The sequence below is a fragment of the Chiloscyllium plagiosum genome, unplaced genomic scaffold, assembly GCF_037043375.1.
Source record: "Chiloscyllium plagiosum isolate Xiang-an unplaced genomic scaffold, Cpla_swu_hap1 HiC_scaffold_44, whole genome shotgun sequence".
Lineage (NCBI taxonomy): Eukaryota > Metazoa > Chordata > Chondrichthyes > Orectolobiformes > Hemiscylliidae > Chiloscyllium > Chiloscyllium plagiosum.
Window position 1 is genome coordinate 21,027,803 of NW_028270182.1, and position 25,000 is coordinate 21,052,802.

The 25,000-nt window shown below is 50.3% G+C and overlaps 1 protein-coding gene across 2 annotated transcripts in view; it reads left to right on the plus strand.

Annotated features, from left to right (window-relative positions):
- LOC122548354 (protein mono-ADP-ribosyltransferase TIPARP-like) overlaps positions 1-19,444 on the plus strand; it is a 33,539-nt gene extending 14,095 nt beyond the window's left edge. For both annotated transcript variants that reach the window (XM_087982721.1, XM_087982722.1), the window contains exons 3-6: positions 4,595-4,757; positions 9,151-9,341; positions 10,392-10,658; positions 15,203-19,444. In XM_087982721.1, the coding sequence (XP_087838847.1) occupies positions 4,595-4,757; positions 9,151-9,341; positions 10,392-10,658; positions 15,203-15,653 (1,072 nt within the window). In that variant the 3' untranslated portion in view covers positions 15,654-19,444. The remainder of the gene's footprint in view (positions 1-4,594; positions 4,758-9,150; positions 9,342-10,391; positions 10,659-15,202) is intronic.
- The last annotated feature ends 5,556 nt before the right edge of the window (positions 19,445-25,000 follow it).

Consider the following 25,000-nt stretch of genomic DNA (forward strand, 5'->3'; position numbering starts at 1 on the left):
AAGTGCAGCAGAGAAACAGAACATAGAGCAGAATATAGTGTTACAGAGCAGGTGCAGAGAGACAGACAGAGAGAGAGAGATCAGAATCAACATTTGAAAGGTCTCTTCAGAAATCTGATAACAGCGGGGAAGAAGCTGTTCTTGAATCTGTTGGTATGTGTTTTCAAAGTTTTCCATCTTCTGCCCGATGGAAGAGGGTGAAAGAGAATATATGTGAGATAGGAGGGACCTTTAATTATGTCTCTATTGTTGCTTTCCCGAACCAGTGGGAAGTGTAGATGGAGTCAATGGATGGAGTGTTGGTTTGCAAATCTCATCCTTTAAGCTTCTCTGCTCTGAGGGGAACAATCCCAGTTTCTCCAGTCTTTCCACATTCACTGATAGATTACATTAGATTAGACTACCAACAGTGTGGAAACAGGCCCACAGCCCAACCAGGCCACACCGACCCTCCGAACAGTAACCCACTCAGACCCATTTCCCTCTGACGAATGCACCTACCACTACGGGCAATTTAGCTTGGCCAATTCACCCTAACCGGCACATCTTTGGACTGTGGGAGGAAACCGGAGCACCCGGAGGAAACCCACGCAGACACGGGGAGAACGTGCAAACTCCACACAGGCAGTCGCCTGAGGCTGGAATCGAACTTGTGACCCTGGTGCTGTGAGGCAGCAGTGCTAACCACTGAGCCACCGTGCCACTCCAAAATCTAGCCCCCCCCCCAGAATCACAGGGCATCAGGCAGGAAGGCCATTTGGCCCATCACATTCCTCCGCTGGAGTAATTCACTCTCTGTCCCCATTCCTCTTCTTCTGACATTTAGGAAGTTGTAGAAACAGCTACGGCACAGAGTCTGTCCTGAGCACAATCCAGGCTAATCCTGGTTTCCCGCAGTGTGTGGTCTTGGAGATAGCAGGCTGTTAGCACCTTTGGGGTGGGTGTCAGCCTCTGCCACACTGTCAGGTGGCAGGCTCCAGACCCCAAAAACCCTCCAGGTGAAGAAATATTTCACTTCTCCTCCAATCCTTCTACCAATCGCGTACAACCTATGCCCCCTCAGTCACTGACCTTTCTGGGCTGGGGGCAATAGGCCCTTTATCCACATCCCCACATCTTTACAATTTGTACGTCTCTATTAAATCTCCCGTTCATTCAAGGCACAACCCCAGCTTACCCAGTCTTTCCTGACATTTCCTGTAATTTTCCAACCCTGGGACATCCTCGTAAATCCCCTCCATACCCCTTGCCTGTGCTATGCCATCCTTTCTGTAATGAGGTAACCCACAGCCCTCAGCCTGGGGCTGATCTGGTGTTTTATAATTTCCCCAGCTCAGAGTGTGTTGCTGGAAAAGCACAGCAGGCCAGGCATTCCCGACGAAGGGCTCCAGCCTGAGACAACGATTCTCCTGCTCCTCGGATGCTGCCTGACCTGCTGTGCTTTTCCATCACCACACTCTCAACTCTGATCTCCAGCATCTGCAGACCTCACTGTCTCCTGTTTTATAATTTCCAGCCTATCCTCCCTTGTTTTGGCTAGTCCTGGTCAGGTAAACTCCCATCTGCACCCTCTCCAGAGCTGTGACATTCTCTGTAAAGTGCAGGCCCCAGTCCTCCAGTTGGAGCCAAAGCTACGTGTTTACTCTCAAGAGTTTGCAGGACTTTTCTGGGTGTTTCTTTTGTCCTCTGTACATACTGATTGCATCTATCTCCTGACAACCCGCGATGCCCTGTTACCTTTCAACGTACTGGCCATCCAACCCACAGTGGCACGGCGCTGTTGGAGTTCAGGAGACAGGGCCTAACGCCGTAAACAGTTCAAGATGGTGACCCATCAAGAGACTGAACAACTTTGGCCTGTACTCTCTGGGATTTAGAAGTATGAGGGGAGATCAAGTTGAGGTGCTCAAGATGATAAAAAGTCTGGATAAAATAGACGGGGATTGGATGCTTCCTCATGCCGGGCATTCTGGGACGAGAGGTCACTCTCTTGGGCTAAGGTGGGGTGGGGTAGCAAATTTAAAACAGAGTTGAGGAGAAACTACTCACAAAGGGCTGTGAATCTGTGGAATTGGCCATCCCAAAGTGCGGTGGATACTGGGACAGTGAGTAAATTTAAGGAGGAGTCGGACAGATTTGTAATTGGTAATGGGTTGAAGGGATATGGAGAGAAGGCAGGGAGATTGCATCAGCGATGATCAAATGGCAGAGCAGATTTGACTGGCCGAATGGCCTAATTCTGCTCCTATAACTTATGAATTTATGAATGCAAGCAAGGAATTGATCCCTTTTCTCACCATCTCATCCCCTTTTCACCACAAAATAGTCACCGTACTTTTGTTTTAGGAACTACTTTGGGATGTGATTACAGATTTTTTCAGATTACATTACAGTGTAGAAACAGGCCCTTCGGCCCAACAAGTCCACACCGACATGCCGAAGCGAAACCCACCCATACCCCTACATTTACCCCTTACCTAACACTACGGGCAATTTAGCATGGCCAATTCACCTGACCCTGCACATCTTTTGGACTGTGGGAGGAAACCGGAGCACCCGGAGGAAACCCACGCAGACACGGGGAGAACGTGCAAACTCCACACAGTCAGTCGCCTGAGGCAGGAATTGAACCCGGGTCTACAGGCGCTGTGAGGCAGCAGTGCTAACCACTGTGCCACCGTGCCGTGGTTTGCCAATATTGCCCATCTTATCTTAAAATAATCCAGAGACAGCAGAGACACCGTTTAATAATTTGTTAGAGAGAGGTGTATTCCCAGAGGACTGCTAGATAACTAATCCAATACTCCTGTTCAAGAAAGGAGACCGAAAGTATCCCGGGAAATGTAGACCAGTCGGATTCGACTTCGTGTTGGGAAGAACAATGGAATCTCTGCTCAAGAGAACAGAAAAGCATAGTCACCTTAGCAGGACTAGGCCATTCAGCCCATCAATGACAAAGGGTGGGTTGGAATCTGAAGCTCGGTCCATTGAAAAAAGAAACAGTCAAGCAATTTCCAGTCATGCAGAAAACCACAACTAAAGCCCATCATTCAGCTCATCAAGCCTGCTCTATCATTCAATATGATCACGGTGGACTGAACAATTCAATAACATTTCCTCATCCCCATAACCCTGTACACCCCTGGGAATTAGAAATCTTTCAACCTCTACAAAGACTGAGCTTCCGCAGCCCTCTGAGTAAAAATCAATTCTCTTCCTTTCAGTCCTGACTGAGGTCCCCCCAGGTTCCGGACTCCCCAACCACGGGGAAACATCGTGCCTGCATCTACCCTCTCTATTCCTGTCTAAGTTTGAAGGTACTGAAGTAAATGACAGTGGTCTGTGCGGTGTTGTTGGGCAGCCTGTGCTGTCGGGTGAAGAGTTCTAGGAGTGTGACCCAGTGAGGGACTTGATGGTCATATCTAACAAACTTGTGTTGGTGTCCTGAGTGAGACTTCAGGGACACAGGAAAAGGGTGTGGGGCCTATAAGGTAGCTGCAAGTTCGATCAGGCCTGTCTGTAAGTTTAATAAAGAGTTGTCTGTACAGTTAAAAACTCTCATTGAAGCTACAGACAAGACTTATTAGAACTAGTCTCTGGGGTATAAGGCCAGTCCATGTGTGGTAAGTATTGGGCTAATAAAGCCTATCAGTAGGGTTAATAAGTACTGACTTAATACATGGGGAAGTGAGGACTGCAGTTGCTGGAGACCAGAGTTGAAAATGTGATGCTGGAAAAACACAGCAGGTCAGGCAGCATCCGAGGGGCAGGAGAATTGACGTTTCAAGCAGAAGCCCTTCTTCAACATCGATTCTCCTGCTCCTCGGATGCTGTCTGGCCTGCTGTGTTTTTCCAGCATCATATTTTTCAACACTGTCTTAATACAGCCTATCCACATTTAATAAATGCTTAGATTAGATTCCCTACAGTCTGGAAACAGGCCCTTCGGCCCAACATGTCCACACCAACCCTCCGTCTGACTAATGCACCTAACACTATGGGGTAATTTAGCATGGCCAATTCACCTGACCTGCACATCTTTGGACTGTGGGAGGAAACCCATGTAGAGAATGTGCAAACTCCACACAGAGAGTCGCCCGAGGCTGGAATTGAACCTGGGACCCTGGTGCTGTGAGGCATCAGTGTTGACCACTGATTTGGGTTAATAACTCTCTTGTAAACCTGTCTATAGGGTTAATAAGGTTTATGGACAGCCTTTGGCTTATTAAAGCCTGACTATATATAAAGCCTGTCGACAAGGTTCAGGGTGCGGTGCTGGAAAAGCACAGCAGGGTCAGGCAGCATCCGAGGAAGAGAACCGACATTTTGGGCATAAGCCCTTCATCAGGAATGAGACTTATGGGCCGGGGGAAGGGTGGGAGCTGAGATAAATGGGAGGGGGGGTTGGGTTTGAGGGTTCCTGTCTATAGGATTGCTCTGTAGGACTCGTCCATAGGGTTCTCATTGCCGAAGGGCTGCCTGTTGGATTGATAAGGTATGTCTATGGGGTTAAGGTCAGCCTTTAAGGTTAATAAGGCCGAAGGGAATTGTGGGTGGAGTCTGTTGTTCATGGTCACTTTGCTTTTCGCTTTAGGGATCGGAGTTTCACCGCAGACTTTGACCAAATGACCATTCAGAGCGAGACGTTTGACCGGTTAAGGCGGCTCAGCACCTCGGACATTGACCCCTCTGACATCTTCCGCACGACGTGGCGATACTACTGGAGGGACACGTTCGAGTGGAAGCAGTACCCTCAGGTACTGACCTTACCGGGACGGGAGGCGGGAAATTGCTGTCAAAGGTCAAGCTGGTCTTCAAGGGGGTTTGAGCACTGAACTGGGAGTGAGAGGAGGTTAAGGAGAGATTTGACAGAACTGTTTTGAAATCAAGTGAAGAAAATTTTGGGTCAAGTCTTGAATGTACTTTCACACATCGGTGTAAGGGACAGGAAGTTGTTCACACCTTCATATCACCTCCTCGGAGGAATAAACTGTGTCACAAACATGTGCAGCAATTTGGTTTAAATATGGATGGGTGCCTGGGGAATTATGCCAGTTAAATATTGCCCTGTCTGCCCCAACCCACTGGGAAAGTGGAGATTTAAAATGTAGTATATGTTGGTTCGGGGGATGGTGTCTGAAAAATGTCATGGTTGTGTGAATGAGGGCGGAGTAGAGTTTGCATTCACACCAGGAAAATTCTAACTGTGGGTGTGTCAGGGGATACCAGTTAATTTCACCATAACAGGCTGCATAGTGATACCATTCCTGCCCCTGAGTCAGAAGGTACAAGGTCTAATTGCTGTACTGGAGAGATTGAGTGAGTCAGTCGTGTGCTATGGGGAAGACTTTTATGTCAGAGAAACCAACCCCAATGCAGGTGCAGAGCGAGGCTGTTGACCAGCCGAGGTTCTGTCAGGGACAACGCAATGACGTTTTAGGAATGCGCATTTAGAACAAAGCAGTCTCCACACCCCAGAAATGAATTTTAAACAATAGCCCGGCAATTCATCGACAGTTCAGCAAAACCAGTGGCCAGTCAGACAGCTACCTCACAGTCTAGATTAGAGAGGTGCTGGAAAAAGCAGTTCAGGCAGCATCTGAGGAGCAGTAAAATCGACGTTTCGGGCAAAAGCCCTTCATCAGGAATACAGGCAGAGAGCCTGAAGGGTGGAGAGATAAACGAGAGGAGGGTGGGGGTGGGGAGAAAGTAGCATAGAGTACAATAGGTGAGTGGGGGAGGGGATGAAGGTGATAGGTCAGGGAGGAGAGGGTGGAGTGGATAGGCAAGTAGGACAGGTCATGGGGACGGAACTGAGCTGGAAGTTTGGAGCTGGGGTGAGGTGGGGGAAGGGGAAATGAGGAAACTGGTGAAGTCCACATTGATGCCCTGGGGTTGAAGTGTTCCGAGGCGGAAGATGAGGCGTTCTTCCTCCAGGCGTCTGCTAGCTCACAGTTCTTTGATGGGACCTGGGTGCTGGGCCCAGCCTTTATTGGCCATCCCAATTGCCCCTTGGGGAGGTAGTAGCGAGTTGCCTTCTTGAACAGCTTGCAGGTCTCAGGATGTAGGGTAAAGTGAGGTCTGCAGATGCTGGAGATCAGAGCTGAAAATGTGTTGCTGGAAAAGCGCAGCAGGTCAGTCAGCATCCAAGGAGTAGGAGAATCGATGTTTCGGGTATTCCTGAAGAAGGGCTTATGCCCGAAACGTCGATTCTCCTGTTCCCTGGATGCTGCCTGACCTGCTGCGCTTTTCCAGCAACACATTTTCAGCTCAGGATGTAGGGTCACATACGCACAATGCTGGGAGAGACGGGGTTCCAAGAGTTTGAGGCGATATATTTCCAAGCCTGTGTGGTTAAGGTGGGACCTTGCGAGGGGCTGGTGTTCCCATGTATTCACCATGCTCTTGTCTTCTGGATGGGGTGGGGTCACGGGTTTGTGGAGCCTTGATGGATTGCCACGGTGTATCTTGTTGATGTTACATGCTGTCCGTACTGTGAGGGAATCAACGCAGAGGGTGCTGGATGTGATACCAATCGAGCGGGGGCTGCTTTGCCCTGGATGGTGCTGAGCTTCTTGGAGATGCCCCCCATTCCGATATTGTCCGTCCCACTCCCGACTTGTGCCTTGTGAGTGAGTGACAGACGGCGCTGGGGAGTCAGAGCTCGTGAACTGCCTTTGGAACCATCTTTCTTTATCTGGCTAGTGCAATTCAGTTTGTGGTAAATGACAGCCTCCAGGATGAAGGGGTTTCAGTTAATCCAATGCCATTGAACATTGCCATTCTTAAGAAAAGTTGCGGTTTGACAAATTTGATCAAAGCAGTTGGGAATGTAACTGGAAGTGTTAAAGGTTATGCATTGGTTGGGTCCACGTGGGCTTTAGCAAGCCCTTTTGAAAAGGTCATGGCAGACGGGTCAAGAAAGGAAAGCTCGTGGGATCTATAGCAAGGTGGCACATTGGATGCAAACCTGGCTGAGAGGCAGGAAGCAGAAGGTGATGGGAGAGGGATGTGTCTGTAACTGGAGGTATATTTGTGGTGTGGTTCTCAGGGACAAAAGATGTACTAATACACTAAGGGAGAGCTCACAATGGATAACACAATGAACGTTGGGACCTCTGTGTGTATCTATAGATCCATGAAAATAGCAGGACAGGTAGTTAAGAAGAGGCGGCACAGTGGCTCAGTGGTTAGCACTGCTGCCTCACAGTGCCAGGGACCCGGGTTCGATTCCAGCCTCGGGTGACTGTCTGTGTGGAGTTTGCACATTCTCCCCGTGTCGGCGTGGGTTTGCTCCGGTTTCCTCCCACCGTCCAAAGATGTGCAGGTTAGGGTGGATTGGCCATGCTAAACTGCCCCATAGTGTTCAGGGATGTGCAGGTCAGGGTGGATTGGCCATGCTAAATTACCCCATAGTGTTCAGGGATGTGCAGGTCAGGGTGGATTGGCCATGCTAAACTGCCCCATAGTGTTCAGGGATGTGCAGGTCAGGGTGGATTGGCCATGCTAAACTGCCCCATAGTGTTCAGGGATGTGCAGGTCAGGGTGGATTGGCCATGCTAAACTGCCCCATAGTGCTCAGGGATCTGCAGGTTAGGGTGAATTGGCCATGCTAAATTGCCTACAGTGTTAGGTGCATTAGTCAGAGGGAAATGGGTCTGGGTGGGTTACTCTTCAGTGGACTGGTTGGGCCGAAGGGCCTGTTGCCACACTGTAGGTAATCGAGTCTAAGGAAAGTGGGATACTTGCTTTTATTAGCAGAGGCATAGGATACAAGAGCAAGGACACGAGGCTGGATCTGTATAAAACACTGGCCTGCGGTTCTGGTCACCATGTTTTCAAAAAGATGTGATTGGACTACATAGGGTGCAGAGGAGATTTACAGGATGTTGCTGTGGCTGGAGAGTCTGAGCTCTGAGAAATGATTGGATAGGCCGGGTTGTTTCCCTTGGAGTAGAGAAAGTTGAATGGGGAACCTGATGGAGATGGATATGATTAAGGGTCTGGGTCCATTCATAGCGTAGGCAGCACAGGGTTGAAATGTAAAAAACTAAGAGGAGAGCTGAGGAGCCAATTCTTTCACCCAGAAGGATGGTGGAAGTCACTCACTGCCTGAAAGTGTGATTTGGAACAGAAACTTGTGTCACATTTAAAGAGTATTTAGATATCCTTAGATTAGATTAGCTTCCCTACAGTGTGGAAACAGGCCCTTCGGCCCAACCAGTCCACACCGACCCTCCGCAGAGTAACCCACCCAGACCCATTTCCCTCTGACTAATGCACCTAACACTACGGGGCAATTTAGCCCAAGGCTGGAATTGAACCTGGGACCCTGGCACTGGGACGCTGCAGTGCCAATCCTCCTGCATTATCTTGGCCCACAGAGCTATGGGGCAAAGATGGTAAAGTGGAATTGGTGCAGCCAGGTCTGTTGCAGAAAATGATGGGCAGAATGGCCTCTCTGTGTGCTGTAAAGACCGATGAGTGAACATCAAGGGGCTGTGGTTAGATTTTGCTTTGTTGGATAGTCTAGCTGAGGCCAGTACTCCACACCAAATGAAGCCAGGTTTGCAAAAGACAGTTTCGCTCTCTGGTGTTAACTGTAACTCTCTGGTGTTAACTGTACAGTGAGTCCCAAGACTGTGAATGCTTGAGAAATGTAACAAGGGCACAAAGGGTGTCACTTATCATTAGCCTGTTATTCAGAGTAACTAATAAGAATGTAGCATGGTGGCTCAGTGGTTAGCACTGCTGCCTCACAGCGCTAGGGACCCGGGTTTGATTCCAGCCTCGGGTGACTGTCTGTGTGGAGTTTGCACATTCTCCCCGTGTCTGCGTGGGTTTCCTCCGGTTTCCTCCCACAATCCAAAGATGTGCCGGTGAATTGGTCACGCTAAATTGCCCCATAGTGTTAGGTGTACATTAGTCAGGGGTAAATGTAGGGGAATAGGTCTGGGTGTGTGCTCTTCAGAGGGTCGTTGTGGACTTGTTGGGCCGAAGGGCCTGTTTCTAATCTAATCTAATCTAAATGTGGTAACATCGCAATTGGGAAGATGGTCTTTGTGTTTTCGATGCTTGTGTGCTCAGGATCTTGCACTTTTTCTCTGTGTCACCGCCCAATGCCTCAATCTCTGAATGTCGTCCTTGCAGTCACTCGCCCAGTACTTTGAGGAAGCCCTCCGACAGGGCATTGTGGTGAGGTACTTCATGATCAGTCAGAGTCAGCGATACAAGGTGGATCTCAACGCCAGCTACCAGCAGAACATCACCTCAGGCACAAAGAGAACCATCCGGAAACGGCCCCTCTTCCAATCAACCGTCACGCTCCTGCCCTACCTCAAGTGAGTGCTGTGGGCCAATGTTGATCTCCGTGATATTTCTGTTCCATTTGTAACGGAGGGATGTCCTGCTCTTTGTTGATTGGGACAATTGAATTAAGCTGTTTATCTGGGTGGGAAAAACTAATGGGTGAGCTGATCGAGGGGAGGGGTGGGGTTTGTGAGGGATAAATGCACTGAGAGTGTTCCCTTTTGGGGAGATGAAGAGGGATCAAACCTATACATGACCAGTGTAAGATTGTGGAGGGTGGTGTTATGGTGGCAATGGCACGAGGGGAGAAATCCAGAGGCTCCAGGCGAACACAGGTTCAAATCCCACCACTACTGATCAGATTAGATTCCCTACATTGTGGAAACAGGCCATTCGGCCTAGTAAGTCCACACTGACCCTTCAAAGGGTAACCCCCAACCAGATCCATTTGCCTCTGACTAATGCACCTCACACTATGGGCAGTTTAGCATGGCCAATCCACCCTAATCTGGATTGTGGAAGGAAATCCACTCAGACACGGGGAGAATGTGCAAATTCCACACAGACAGTCGCCCGAGGCTGGAGTCGAACCTGGGTCCCTGGTGCTGTGAGGCAGCAGTGCTAACCACTGAGCCACCGTGGCGGAATCTGAATTTGTTTATTAAGTCTGGAACTGAATCTAGTTTTGGTATCAGTGACCACGACAACAGTCATTGATGGTCATAAAATCCCATCTGGTTCACTAATGTCCTTTAGGGAAGGAAATCTGCCATCCTTACCTGGTCTGGCCTACATGTGACTCTTAACTGCACTCTGAAATGACCGAATGAGCCATCCTGTTCAAAGGGAAATATTACCCTCACGAGGCATGCCCACATGCTGCCATTTTGTGTCAGGTTTACACAAGTGTTTCGTGGACTGGGTATTCCTGATGTGGGAGATGGACAATGTCGCAGAGAGGCACTGGGAGTTTCGGAAGGGTGCGTTGTTCGGAATTCCACTAATCCCATCACTGGGAGGATGGAGAGATTGCAAGCATGAATGTTAACTGGCCAACAGCTAACAGGAAGTTATGTTTTCAGGACATTGTCTGGGTCATCTGAGAGAAACCCCTGTGTGCTGGATAACCCCTCAGTAGCTGCTCCCAATCCTGACTGTGAACACGGTTACCCAGAGACCTGGATCCCCATGGATCCCAATGTGGACTTTATCAAAGTGCCCATGTCACTGGATGACAAAGCCTATAGGGTGGTCTACAACCTCTTCCACAAGACCATGCTGGAGACAAAATTCATCATCTTGAGCATATTACGGGTACAAAACCAGTTCCTTTGGGAAAAGTACATCAGGTTAGTGATGTTTATATTTAATCATACAAACTTCACTACCATATTTTCAAGCCCCTCCCTATCCCTGTCACCTCTAACACCCCCTATACCCCTCCCTATCTCTGTAAACCCCCTCCAGCCCCCTAAACCCATCGCTAAACCTATCTCTGTACCCCCTCCCTATCTCTGTAAACCCCTTGAGCTCCTGCACCCCCTCCCTATCTCTGTAACCCCCTCCAGCCCCTACACCCCCTCCCTATCTCTGTAGCTTCCTCGAGCCCCTACACCCCTCCCTATCTCTGTAACCCACTCCAGTTCCTACACCCCTCCCTATCTCTCAGAACCCCTCCAGCCCCTGCACCCCTCCCTATCTCTGTAACCCCCTCCAGCCCCTACACCCCCTCCCTATCTCTGTAACCCCCTCCAGCCCCTACACCCCTCCCTATCTCTGTAACCCCCTCCAGCCCCTACACCCCTCCCTATCTCTGTAACCCCGTCCAGCTCCTACACCCCCTCCCTATCTCTGTAACCTCCTCCAGCCCCTACATCCCCTCTCTCTCTCTATAACCCCCTCCAGCCACCTACACCCCCTCCCTATCTCTGTAACCCCCTCCAGCCCATACACCCTTTCCCTATCTCTGTAACCCACTCCAGCCCCTACACCCCCCCCATCTATGTAACCTCCTCCAGCCCCCTACACCCCCTCCCTATCTCTGTAACCCCCTCCAGCCCCTCCCTATCTCTGTAACCCCCTCCAGCCCCTACACCCCCTCCCTATCTCTGTAATCCCCTCCAGCCCCTACACCCCCTCCCTCTCTCTGTAACCCCCTCCAGCCCCTACACCCCCTCCCTATCACTGTAACCCCCTCCAGCCCCTACACCCCCTCCCTATCTCTGTAACCCCCTCCAGCCCCTACACCCCCTCCCTATCACTGTAACCCCCTCCAGCCCCTACACCCCCTCCCTATCTCTGTAACCCCCTCCAGCCCCTACACCCCCTCCCTATCTCTGTAACCCCCTCCAGCCTCTACACCCCCTCCCTATCACTGTAACCCCCTCCAGTCCCCATCTCAGCGCTGCTCCCAATTCCCGACACTCCTCCACTGGCTGCCATGCTGCCTGCGTCTGGAACTCTGGAATTCCCAACCAAGACCTCTCTTCTTTTCTCTCTCTCTCTCTTCCCCTCGTCCTTTGAGACACTCATTTAATCCAACTTTTAATTAACTCACTGGATATCTCCTTATGTGGTAGAAGTGGGTACTCCAGACGCTGGAGATCAAGGTCAAGATTAGAGTGGTGCTGGAAAAGCACAGCAGGTCAGGCAGCATCTGAGGAACAGGAGAATCGACGTTTTGGTTAGGAGCCCTTCATCAGGAATCCTGCTCCTCGGATGCTGCCTGACCTTCTGTGCTTTTCCAGCACCACATTTATCTCCGTATGTGGCCTTCGTGAAGGTGCTATGTACAGAGAGGTTGTTGTTATTTGGGTAGGTATTGATGGAAAGATTAAACCACAACAGGTAGAACAGAGTCAGTGTTACAGCACAGATCTGATCTTGACAAGGGCTTCAGCTCATCGGAGCAATCTCTCACTGCCAAGGCTGTGTGCTCATGTCCCACTACAAACATCTTGAGGTCAGAACCCAGGCCGACAGTCCCAGTGCAGTGCTGAGGGAGTGCCGCACTGTCAGAGGGTCAGTGCTGAGGGAGTGCCGCACTGTCAGAGGGTCAGTGCTGAGGGAGTGCCGCACTGTCAGAGGGTCAGTGCTGAGGGAGTGCCGCACTGTCAGAGGGTCAGTGCTGCGGGAGTGCCGCACTGTCAGAGGGTCAGTGCTGAGGGAGTACCGCACTGTCAGAGGGTCAGTGCTGAGGGAGTGCCGCACTGTCAGAGGGTCACTGCTGAGGGAGTACCACACTATCTTTAGATTTAGATTAGATTACAGTGTGGAAACAGGCCCTTCGGCCCAACAAGTCCACACCGATCTGCCGAAGCGAAACCCACCCATACCCTTACATTTACCCCTTATCTAACACTACGGGCAATTTAGTATGGCCAATTCACCTGACCCTGCACATCTTTGGACTGTGGGAGGAAACCGGAGCACCCGGAGGAAACCCACGCAGACACGGGGAGAACGTGCAAACTCCACACAGTCAGTCGCCTGAGGCGGGAATTGAACCCGGGTCTCTGGCGCTGTGAGGCAGCAGTGCTAACCACTGTGCCACCGTGCCGCCCACAGATGAGATGTTAAATCAAAGCTCCATCTCCCCCTCTAGATGTGGCGATTATGTTGTTGGACTCACCACTACTATCTGGGGCATTATTGATCCTGAAGCAGTCTCAGCACGAACAGCTGCTTTGTTTGTTTGCAGCTTGCTGTTTGTGGATACTTACTGCTTCACCCCCTTGAGACTTCCCAAAGCCTTTCACATCCACCCTAACAGCTCTTGCAGCAAGTTCGTGTCGTGAAGTAGAAAATTCTTGCGTGGGGAATCATCCTGCAACCGGATTATGAGGAGAGAGTGAGGACATACAGATGCTGGAGGTTAGAGTCCGAAAGTGTGGCGCTGAGAAAGCACAGCAGCATCACATTCCTGAGGAAGGGCGTATTTCTCGAAAAGTTGACTCTCGTGCTCCTCGGATGCTGCCTCACCGGCTGTGCTTTTCCAGAACCAGACTTTTTGACAACTGTATTATTGCCAGGTACAGCAGCCTAGGGATAAAAGCGTGCACCAGCAAGCTTCTGCCCTGCTCATTACTCAGGCCCACCTTAGGCTTTCTTAGATCCAGACAGTGAGGCGCTTGGGGATGCTGGGAAATGTCGGCCTCTATCCTGTGGCCGACGGTCTGGAATGGGATTGGAACCGCACCACTCTGAGTCAGGGGAGAGTGAATGGGACCCCCCCCCCCCCCCTGCCACCCCGGTCTGAGTTGGCACACAGCTTCCCCTTCACAGTAACTATGGCGACCGCACTCTCAAGTGCAACCTTGGAGCCTGTCTGTGAACGCCTACGGTGCTTGAAGGCCCACTTAGGCCTGGTCTCTTCCATACACCTGGCAGAGACCCAAGGCAGGGAGAGGGCAATGGTGCGGGGGAGGGGGATGATGTCCCTGGGGGGGGGCAGGAATGGCCTCAAAAACCTCTGCGAGTAAACCCGGGCTGCCACATGCTCGCTACATATTTTCAACGCCACTCCCCTGCACTGCCTCCCCCCATCGTAAAGTCAGGACTGCAGGTTCTCAAGAAGGCAGCTCACCCCCACCTTCTCAAGGGGCAACTAGGGACGGGGCAATAAATATTGGGCCCAGCCAGCGACTCCCACATCCCACAAAATGAACAAAAAAAAGCCCTTCAATTTATTTAGTATGAGGCCTGGTCTGTCCATAAGAAATAGGAACGGGGGGGGCTTTTCAGCCCTTCAGACCGGATGCACCGTTCAAAACCATCAGGAATGATCTTCAACCTCAGTTCAATCTTCCCTATATCCCTTGATTTCCTCAGAACACAGGAACGTTTTGACCTCAGTCTTGCGAATGCTCAATGATTGAGCTTCTGCAGACCTTTAGGGGAGAGAATCTCAAAGTGGGGTTGGGGGTGGGTGTGTGGGATGAAGACGATTTCCCTTACCTCAGCCCTAAACAGCCACCCTCTTATCCTGAGGCCTGTGGTCTTGGGGGATGGGGAGCCTATCATTGTTGATTGACCCCGTCAAACCCTCTGAAGAATTTGACACGTTTGAATGCAACCAATTCTTGTTCTTCTAAAATCTGGAGAGCCCTGGAGCCCAGATCGGGTCCCGGGACAGGGGCGAGGTTTAAGGTGGCGGGGGGAGGGGGGCTACCATTTAACAGAAATCGTCCAGGAAAGTCTTTTTTACTCGAGGTGCTTGCAATGAGCTGCCCTGGGAGGTGATCGAGGCAGATACAGTAGCAAACGTTTGAGACAGACATGGAACAGAGGGCTGTGCAGGCTGATGGGATTAGTTTACCCCCTTAACGCATCATGGCCAGTACAGCCGTGGCAGGCCGAAGAGCCTGTTTCTGTGCCTGAGTGTTCTCTGCTCTAGTACTGGGTGATACGCACTCGAGGATGACCTGATAGCGGTCTTTAATATTAGATAGGGAGTAGCATTCACAAACAGTGATGGGCTGAAAGGCCATCTTCTGCGCTGTCAATGTTTCTTTGGTAAGGAAGCTGCTGAGTTTAGTAACAAGGATACGGTTAAAGAGAGGGAAGCTGATATTAGAAACAGAATAATGGAGCAGTCCACTGAGCCCGTCTGCTCCCTTCTGGTATTTCTGGTCAGCACAATCCCCCTGTGAACGGCTGTTCCTGAACTTCCCAGCCCCCCCTCCCCGCTTCACCGCCTGCGTTTATCCCCCTTAACGTATCAATGCCTGTGGGAGTGAGTCCCACGTTCTCCCCAGTCTCCGGGTGGAGAAGGCGTTTTGGCGGGGAATGGTGCGGAAAATGAGACATTGCTTTTTGTCTCTCTCTCTCTCTGTCTCTCTCTCTCTCTCTGTCCCCGTCTCCCTGACCATCTCAGTCCTTTCTTCACTGACAGGAAGAAGCAGTACATGGCTCGCAAGTTGTCGGAACGGGAGAGGGTGCTGAATGAGAGGCACTTGTTCCACGGGACCTCCGAGCTCTCCATCGATGGCATCTGCAAGCACAACTTTGACCCGCGAGTGTCCGGGCGACACGCCACTCTCTACGGCCAGGGCAGCTACTTTGCCCGGAAGTCCAGCTACTCCCACAGGTACGCCCAGCGTTCCGAGGAAGGAGTCCATTACATGTTTCTGTCCAAGGTCCTGGTGGGCAGGCATACCGTGGGCAAGCCACCCATGCGGAGACCTCCGGCTGTCACCCCCAGTGACCCCAGCAGTGACCTCTTCAACTCCTGCGTGGACAGCACTTATGACCCCCAGATTTTCGTCCTGTTTGACAATGACCAATGCTTTCCCTACTTTGTGGTAAAGTACAAAGAGGTGGGGAACAGCATCACTGTTAGATGATGGGTGGTCACCTCCATCACTTCCCTACGACGATGCCAACGACAGATGCCAATAGTACCTCTCACACACCCTCCCCTCCCCACCATGTGGAAAGATAAGGAGCAGCAGATACATGGGAACACTGCCGCACCCCCAACCCCGCCAGTTCCCCTCAGTATCCTGACTCGGAAATACATCCTTCAGTGTCGCTGGGTCAAAATCCTGGAACTCCTTCCTTCATGATACTCTCTCTCTCAGACCATACACGGACTGCAGCGGTTCAAGAAGGCAGCTGACCGCCATCTTCTCCAGGATGTCAAAGATGGACGATGAATGCTGACACCCGCATTCTGCGAATATTGATTTTGGTTAAAAAATAAACAGGGCGGGGTGGGGTTCTGGGATGGGGATAAGCGTCCGTGACAATAGGGATGAACGAAATGCTGAGGCAGCCCTCCCTCTGGGTTCTGACCCCCTTTCCTTTCAGTTTCCATCCCCCCTCCCGGCCTCCCAATTTGATCGTTTGCTCTCATTCTTTGTTGCTACTCCCCTAACCCCTGACCCTGGCAACCCAGGAATCCTGTTTGGCTCTTTCCTCTTCTTAAAATCTTGCTACAACCACTGTGTGGTGTTTTGTTTGTTAGGGCCTTTTCTGCCTCTAGCTATCCTAGTCTTTCAGTCTCTTTGGGAACGGGCAGGAAGTACTACAGCCTCTTGGGGCCTTGCCCCAATATCCAGCAGGGGGTGGGGGCATCTGCTGTTCGGATCACTTGGTCGGTCACAGCGGATCTAATGTTCCATCTTGGCAACACGGGGATTAACAGCAAAGATCTAGTTTGACTTTGTGGCCATTCAGCACTGTGATCGTCAACTGTCACAGGAGTTCCAATAAACCGATGGCAGCGATCAGATGGATGCAGGAAGGATGGTTCCCCCCCGAGCTGGGAAGAGGGGCTGGGGGAGAGTTTTGAATAAGGGGACCCAGCCTCCCACTAAGCGACTGAGCTGAGTTGGAATATCGTCATTCAGAGGATAGTAAATCTTGGGAGTACTCTACTGCACGCGCCTGTGGAGGGACCATCACTGAGTATGTTCCAAAAGGAGATTAACAGATTTCCAGATGTTATAGCTATCAAGGTATAGTGCAGGAAACGGAGCTGAAAGACCTCAGCCATGATCATGTTGAATAGCAGAGCAAACCTGCTGGGTTCAATGGCCTGTTCCTCTTTCCCATGATCCTCTCTCGATCAGGCTTGGTGGGCCGAAGGGCCTGACCCCACACTATGGGGATTCTGTGGAACCCCTAGTGATGGAGAGACCCAAGGAACGGACTGAGCTCTTCCCTCTGAAACATGCCACTGCCACTACAGATTACTTACTGACAGTGTGGAAACAGGCCCTTCGGCCCAACAAGTCCACACCGACTCTCTGAAGCGCAACCCACCCAGACCTATTCCCCTACATTTACCCCTTACCTAACACTACAGGCAATTTAGCATGGCCAATTCACCTGATCTGCACATCTTTGGACTGTGGGAGGAAACCGGAGCACCCGGAGGAAACCCACACAGACACGAGGAGAATGTGCAAACTCCACACAGTCAGTCGCCTGAGGCGGGAATTGAACCCGGGTCTCTGGCGCTGTGAGGCAGCAGTGCTAACCACTGTGCCACTACATTACAGCCGAATCCTGTCCTACATTACCAGTGTCGTTTTGGTTGCGGGAGTGCTGTTTCTTGGATTGAATGAGCAATCAGCCACCCTGCAGGAAGTGAGGTGAGAGTGCAGCGTTTTGGCCTGTTGGAGGCCGGCTCCACATCGTGGCGCTGAGACGCTGCAGTCTCCATTGCCAGAGGTGTCAACACTGGGGGGAAGGGGTTGGGCAGGTACCTGTGCAGGGAGGTACAGGAGGGCAGTGTGTATGCTTTCTGGGCTAGCACCCCATCTCCTCCTACCCCCAAAACACGGCAAAGCCCTTTACCCCCTCCCACACCCTCAACTCCACCCAACAGTACCCCCCTACCCTGGATTTGGCAGCAGGATCATCTGCAGAGTGCGTTTCCGCACAGGGAGATCCCAAGTGTGCCTGTACTGGACTTGTCCTCCCATGAGACCTTTGGGTACCTTCCCCTCAGGTGGGAAACCGTCAGCCATGGCAGGTTTCACATTCCCAGGACATGTACAGGAATGAGACCTCGGAGCATCTGACTGGACGCTCCCCATTTGGAGTCAAAGTCCCAGTGGGAATGAGGGCCTTTCAGAATAGGAGGTCCTATTCTTGAGGTCGTTGGGGTTTTAATTTGGCTACTCCAGTAATCCATCTATCACAGCAATAGTTGGGTGTTATAGGAGGAGAATTGCTAAAGAGCTTTCTGATCACTCCCAACGTCCCCACAACCCATGCAAATCTTGTCCTTATATCTCCGATCTCCCCCCACCTTTTGAAAATTCCTGTTGGAATGCGCTTCCGCTGTGTGAGGGGAATGCTTTAATGTGGAAACAAAGCAGTGTGCAGTTCATAATCTAGCTCAGGAGAGGAAATAGGGAGAGAGGCCAGGCAAGTAGGAGAGACAGAAGGAGCTAGACACAGAGAGAGAGAGAGAGAGAGAGAGAGAAAGAGAGAGAGACAGAGATAAGTGCAGAGGGAGCAAGAGACAGTGCACACCTCCTCAGGGAACACAGACGTAAAGCAGCTAGCTAGAAAGAATCACAGAGTCATTAAGATACCGACAGATAGGCACAAGGCACTGAGACAGTGAGAGACTGACACCGATGGAGTTAGACTGAGGGCTAGTTAAATCTGTCCTTGCAAAGCGCAGGTGCCTCCTCAGAGCTGTACCATCCCCAATCTGCAGCGGGTGGCGATGGAAATCTCGAAAGCAAGATGTGTGCAGCAGGTGGTTCCAACCATTTTGCCAGGGTCTGAGTTTGCAGCGGCAGGGTTACAGCAGTGACGGGATTGAGGGGTTTTCGATCTGTAAGCCTCTATGCTTCGAACAGAGAACATTCCAGCGCAGTACAGGCCCTTCAGCCCTCGATGTAGCGCCAACCTGTGGAACCAATCTGAAGCCCATCTCACCTACACTGTTCCATTCTCGTCCATTTGTCTACCCAATGACCATTTAAATGCCCTTGAAGTTGGCGAGTCTACAGCTGTTGCAGGCAGGCCATTCCATGCCCCTATTATTTCTGACGGTTCAAAACATCTGGGTATTTTCATCTGTGACTACTGGGCTGACAGCGTGGTTAGACCCCATGAGATGGAGGCTTATCGGCCAATCAAAATCATTACAGCTGGCTGTAGAGCTATCCAGGGTAAAAAGGTAAAAACAAGGTAAAAAGGGCTTTTGCCCGAAACGTCGATTTTGCTGAAGCTCCTCGGATGCTGCCTGAACTGCTGTGCTCTTCCAGCACCACTGATCCAGAATGTAGAGCTATCCAGTCAATCCCAATTCCCACTAGATCCCGAAAGTATCCATCTGATTTCCAGATGAAGTCCCATCACTGTCTCCTGATGCTCCAGCCTCAGAGGCAGATGGGAGGACGGCAGCGTTGGACAGTGAAGATTCTTGAAGAGAGCAAAGCTGGTCTCCAAAATCAGTCTGCGAGAACTAGGGCACAGGATCATTGAAGGCAGAAAGACTATGGGAAGGGAACGTTGGACTTGATTTGATCAGAATTACCAATTGTGGGATGTCCGCAAGAAATGAAATTTTATTTATTCTCTGTTCATAAAACAAAAGGATGCAAGAAATCCAATGTAATTTTTTTAAAGGTAGTGTTGTAAATAAAGCTTTGTTTGATTGACTAAAGTGAGTGTTTCCACATCAAACTGCAGCTCTTCGGACCTCGTGGGGATTCTTTTTGTCATGTTTGGATGATCAATCCTGGGATATCTCAATCAGACCTTGTGTTCCCAATATCTCTAAGCAAGAGACCAGTCCTTCACTCCCAAGATATGGATGCGTGTAATTTAGCATTACAAACCCCTGTAGATTGGGGTGGGGAGCAGGAATCCCTGTGCCTGGGGTTTAGCATGGCATAGACCGTGACCTTTCATATCCTACGGCCTTGATTCAAATGTCACCTGGACTCACTGGGGTGTGGGGAACACAATGGCTAGCTGTAGTTGTGTGGGGAGAGAGGCACTGGGATCCATTCTCACCTTGGGGTCAGAGAGTGCCCCCAGTGACCCAGGTCCATAATCCATGCAGTAAACCCCAGTATTGAGGATTTTGCTGCACTGTTTTTCCAATGAACCATTAAACCATGGCCTGGCCTACCCTTTTGGGCCAGAGCTACTGTTCAGAAGAAGGAAGAGTTCTTACCTCTATCCCCTTCAATCAGTTCCATTTGAAAACTAGGCACATTATCAGCTCGTGATCACATTGCTGTCGGTGGGAGTTTGGGGCAACTATGTTGGCTGCTGTGTTTTCTGCATCAGGACAGGAGCTACATTTAAATAAAAAGTTTTTCTTTAATCAGACTATGACACATTTTGGGAAATTCTGAAGCCTTTAGTCATGGCCAGCAGGGATCCATTTAGAGACAGAGAGATGTACAGCATAGAAAAAGACCATTCGGTCCAACTTGTCCATGCCGACCAGATATCCTAATCTAATCTAGTCTCATTTGCCCCCAGTCTTCACTAGGCACAGGCGAGGGTAAATCATACCTTACATAGGTACGTCAGGGTAAAAGAACAGAATGCAGAATATAGTGTTACAGCCACATGGAAGGTGCAGAGGAAGATCAACTCCAGTCAGTGTTTACTGTGGAGAAGGATATGGATGATATGGAATGTAGGGAAATAGATGGGAACATCTTGACAAGTGTCCGGAGGAGGAGGTGTTGGGGAGCAATAAACACATAAAGGTGGATAAATCCCCAGGACCTGATCAGGTGTACCCAAGAACTCTGTGGGAAGCTAGAGGAGTGATTGCTGGGCTCTTGCTGAGATATTTGTATCATCAATAGTCACAGGTGAGGTACCGGAAGACTGGAGGGTGGCAAACGTGGTGCCACTGTTTAAGGAGGGTGGTAAAGACAAGCCAGGGAACTATAGACCGGTGAGCCTGATCTCGGTCGTGGGCAAGTTGTTGGAGGGAATCCTGAGGGACAGGATGTACATGTATTTGGAAAGGCAAGGACTGATTCAGGATAGTCAACATGGCTTTGTGCGTGGGAAATCATGTCTCACAAACTTGATTGAGTTTTTTGATGAATTAACAGAGGATAGTTGAGGGCAGAGCAGTAGATGTGATCTATATGGACTTCAGTAAGGCGTTCGACAAGGTTCCCCATGGGAGACTGATTAGCAAGGTTAGATCTCATGGAATACAGGGAGAACTAGCCATTTGGCTACAGAACTGGCTCAAAGGTGGAAGACAGAGGATGGTGGTGGAGGGTTGTTTTTCAGACTGGAGGCCTGTGACCAGTGGAGTGCCACAAGGATTGGTGCTGTATCCTCTACTTTTTTGTCATTTATATAAATGATTTGGATGTGAACATAAGAGGTACAATTAGTAAGTTTGCAGATGACACCAAAATTGGAGGTGTAGTGGACAGCGAAGAGGGTTACCCCAGATTACAACAGGATCTGGACCAGATGGGCCAATGGGCTGAGAGGTGGCAGATGGAGTTTAATTCAGATAAATGCGAGGTGCTGCATTTTGGGAAAGCAAATCTTAGCAGGACTTATACACTTAATGGTGAGGTCCTAGGGAGTGTTGCTGAACAAAGAGACCTTGGAGTGCAGGTTCATCGCTCCTTGAAAGTGGAGTCGCAGGTAGATAGGATAGTGAAGGAGGCGTTTGGTATGCTTTCCTTTATTGGTCAGAGTATTGAGTACAGGAGTTGGGAGGTCATGTTGCGGCTGTACAGGACATTGGTTAGGCCAGTTTTGGAATATTGCGTGCAGTTCTGATCTCCTTCTGATGTTGTGAAACTTGAAAGGGTTCAGAAAAGATTTACAAGGATGTTGCCAGGGTTGGAGGATTTGAGCTACAGGGAGAGGCTGGATAGGCTGGGGCTGTTTTCCCTGGAGCGTCGGAGGCTGAGGGGTGACCTTATAGAGGTTTATAAAATCATGTGGGGCATGGATAGGATAAATAGACAAAGTCTTTTCCCTGGGGTCGGGAAGTCCAGAACTAGAGGGCATAGCTTTAGGGTGAGAGGGGAATGATATAAAAGAGACCTAAGGGGCAACGTTTTCACACAGAGGGTGGTGTGTGTATGAAATGAGCTGCCAGAGGAAGTGGTGGAGGCTGGTACAATTACAACATTTAAAAGGCATCTGGATGGGTATATGAATAGGAAGGGTTAAGCAGAATATGTGCCAGGTGTTGGCAAATGGGACTGGATTTATTTAGGATACCTGGTCAGCATGGACGAGTTGGATCAAGAGTCTGTTTCTGTGCTGTGACTCTATAGTACCTTCATAAGTCTGATAACAGCGGGAAAGTAGCTGTTCCTGAATCCTTTGTTATGTGTTTTCAAATGTTTGTATCTTCTGCCCAATGCAAGAGGGTGGAAAAGACGATAACCAGAGTGGGAGGGGTCTTTGTTATGTTGGCTGCTTTCACGAGGCAGGGCTGGTATATACAGGATCAACACGAGGAAGATGGATTTTTGAGATGGACTGTGCTGCGTTCACAACTCTCTGCAATTTCTTGCAGTTTTGGGCAGAACAGTTTTTGTCTGGCGCATCCATAAAAAATTGGTAAGAATCATTGTGGACGTGCTGACCTACCTTTTGTCAAGGGAAGGTCGTGATTGAATTCTTTGAGGAAGTGACAAGGAGGATCAGTGAGGTTAGTGCAGTGGATGCTGTTTACCTGGACTTTAGAAAGGCAATTTACAAGGTTCCATGGCAGAAAAATCAAAGCCCATGGGAGGCAGGGAGAACCTGTCTCCCTTAGCAGAGAGTTCAAGGACCAGGGTCATAGCTTAAAGATAAGTGGCAGAGGTTTAGAGGGGATAGAACCTAGAACATAGAACAATACAGCACAGAACAGGCCTCAATGTTGCACCGACCTGTGAACTAATCTACGTGAATCCCCCTACGCTGTCTATTCATCATCCATGTGCTCATCCAAGGATTGTTTAAATGCCCCGAAGGTGACTGAGTTAAAGACACTGGCATTTTTACACAGAGGGTGGTGGGCATCTGGAATTCGCTGCCCGACTTAGTGGTGGAGGCAGAGACTCTTTTAAAAGGAACCTGGATCTGCAGCTTAAGGGCTGTACACTGCAGGGCTGTGGGCCATGTGCAGGAAGGTGGGATCAGAAAGGACATCGGGGTGTCTTTGGGTCGGCACGGACAAGTTGGGCAGAATGGCCCCCTTCCATGCTGTATCATTTCTTCGGTTCGAACATAGAATCCTAGAATTCCCTACAGTGCTGGAAGAGGCCATTCAGCCCATCAAATCTGCAGCGGCACTCTGAAGGGCATCCCACCGAGACCCGCTTCCCCAACCTTACCCCTGTATCCCATGGCTAACCCATCTTGCCTGCACATCCCTGAACACTATGGGACAATTTAGCATGGCCAATCCACCCTAACCTACACATCCCTGAACACTATGGGGCAATTTAGCATGGCCAATCCACCCTAACCTACACATCCCTGAACACTATGGGGTAATTTAGCATGGCCAATCCACCCTAACCTACACATCCCTGAACACTATGGGGCAATTTAGCATGGCCAATCCACCCTAACCTACACATCCCTGAACACTATGGGGTAATTTAGCATGGCCAATCCACCCTAACCTACACATCCCTGAGCACTATGGAACAATTTAGCATGGCCAATCCACCCTAACCTACACATCCCTGAACACTATGGGGTAATTTAGCATGGCCAATCCACCCTAACCTACACATCCCTGAACACTATGGGGTAATCCACCAGCCCACTTTGAGTAACCGTCTGCTTCTTCTTTATATTTGATACTATATTTAACATTTTCTTTAATTAGGATTGGTGGGACCTGTAACATGTCAATTCTAATCTGAAATATTCCCTTCAATGTCTGGCACACAGCTAAATTCCAGAAAGAAATCGTGAGAATCTGTTCCTGTCACACTGTGCTGGTTTAGGGATAAATATTGGCCTGAGGACACTTCGGGTGGGGAGGGAATAGCTCTTCTGCCAGGAGAGGCTGTTTGCGTGTGTGGGTGGTGAATGCGTGACTTTGTGCAATTGAGCGTTTATGACATTGCTTGCCTATGTGTCTGAGCGGAAAATGAGTGTGTGTACGTGTGTGAGCATGAGTTTTGTGTGAATTTGTGCAGGAGTGTGTGAGCTTCTGCGGGTGTGTGAATTTGAAAGTGTGACGAGGCATGTGATTGTGAGAGCCTGGATTTTTTATGAGCCTGCATGTGTGTTCGCTTCTGTTTTTGCTCTCTCAAAGACTCGCTTTTAATTAGCAAACTTTAAACAGGAACGACTGAAACTCCAGCTGTCAGGCTGGCTTGCCTGAAACCATTTTTGTGGGCATTGAAATCTGACAGGAGTCAGGGCCAGGAGAAGATGAGAGTCTCAGCCAATTGTAATGGGAACCTATCAGTGTGTCTCTCTATCTGTTCAGACCAGCTGTCACGATTTGCATGTTTCTTCTCTGTGGGTGACGTGAGAGCTGGCACATTCACAGAGAAACCTGAGGCGGCTCCTTTAAGTCTGCCGTGCACATTCTCAAATGCTGACACTTTCTTTCTATCAGTAGCGGAACTGGTGGTGAAACCGTGCCAGGCCGGTGCCTGAAACTCTCGGTGTCAGGGGAATAATGGCAGCTGATTGGGGGATGTCAGCATGGCCTGACCCCACAGACAGCACCTTCGCTTCTGAATCACCGCATTGTGGCTTCAGAGTCCCTCCTGATACACCCAGTGACAAGGCTGAGGGAGTGCCGCACTGTCAGAGGGTCAGAGCTGAGGGAGTGCCGCACTGTCAGAGGGTCAGAGCTGAGGGAGTGCCGCACTGTCAGAGGGTCAGAGCTGAGGGAGTACCGCCCTGTCAGAGGGTCAGAGCTGAGGGAGTGCCGCACTGTCAGAGGGTCAGTGCTGAGGGAGTGCCGCACTGTCAGAGGGTCAGAGCTGAGGGAGTACCGCCCTGTCAGAGGGTCAGAGCTGAGGGAGTGCCGCACTGTCAGAGGGTCAGTGCTGAGGGAGTGCCGCACCATCAGAGGGTCAGTACTGAGGCAGTGCCGCACTGTCAGAGGGTCAGTACTGAGGCAGTGCCGCACTGTCAGAGGTTCAGTGCTGAGGGAGTGCTGCACTGTCAGAGAGTCAGTGCTGAGGGAGTGCTGCACTATCAGAGGGTCGTGGTCAGGGTTGGGAGTTTCTGGCGATCAATTGAACGC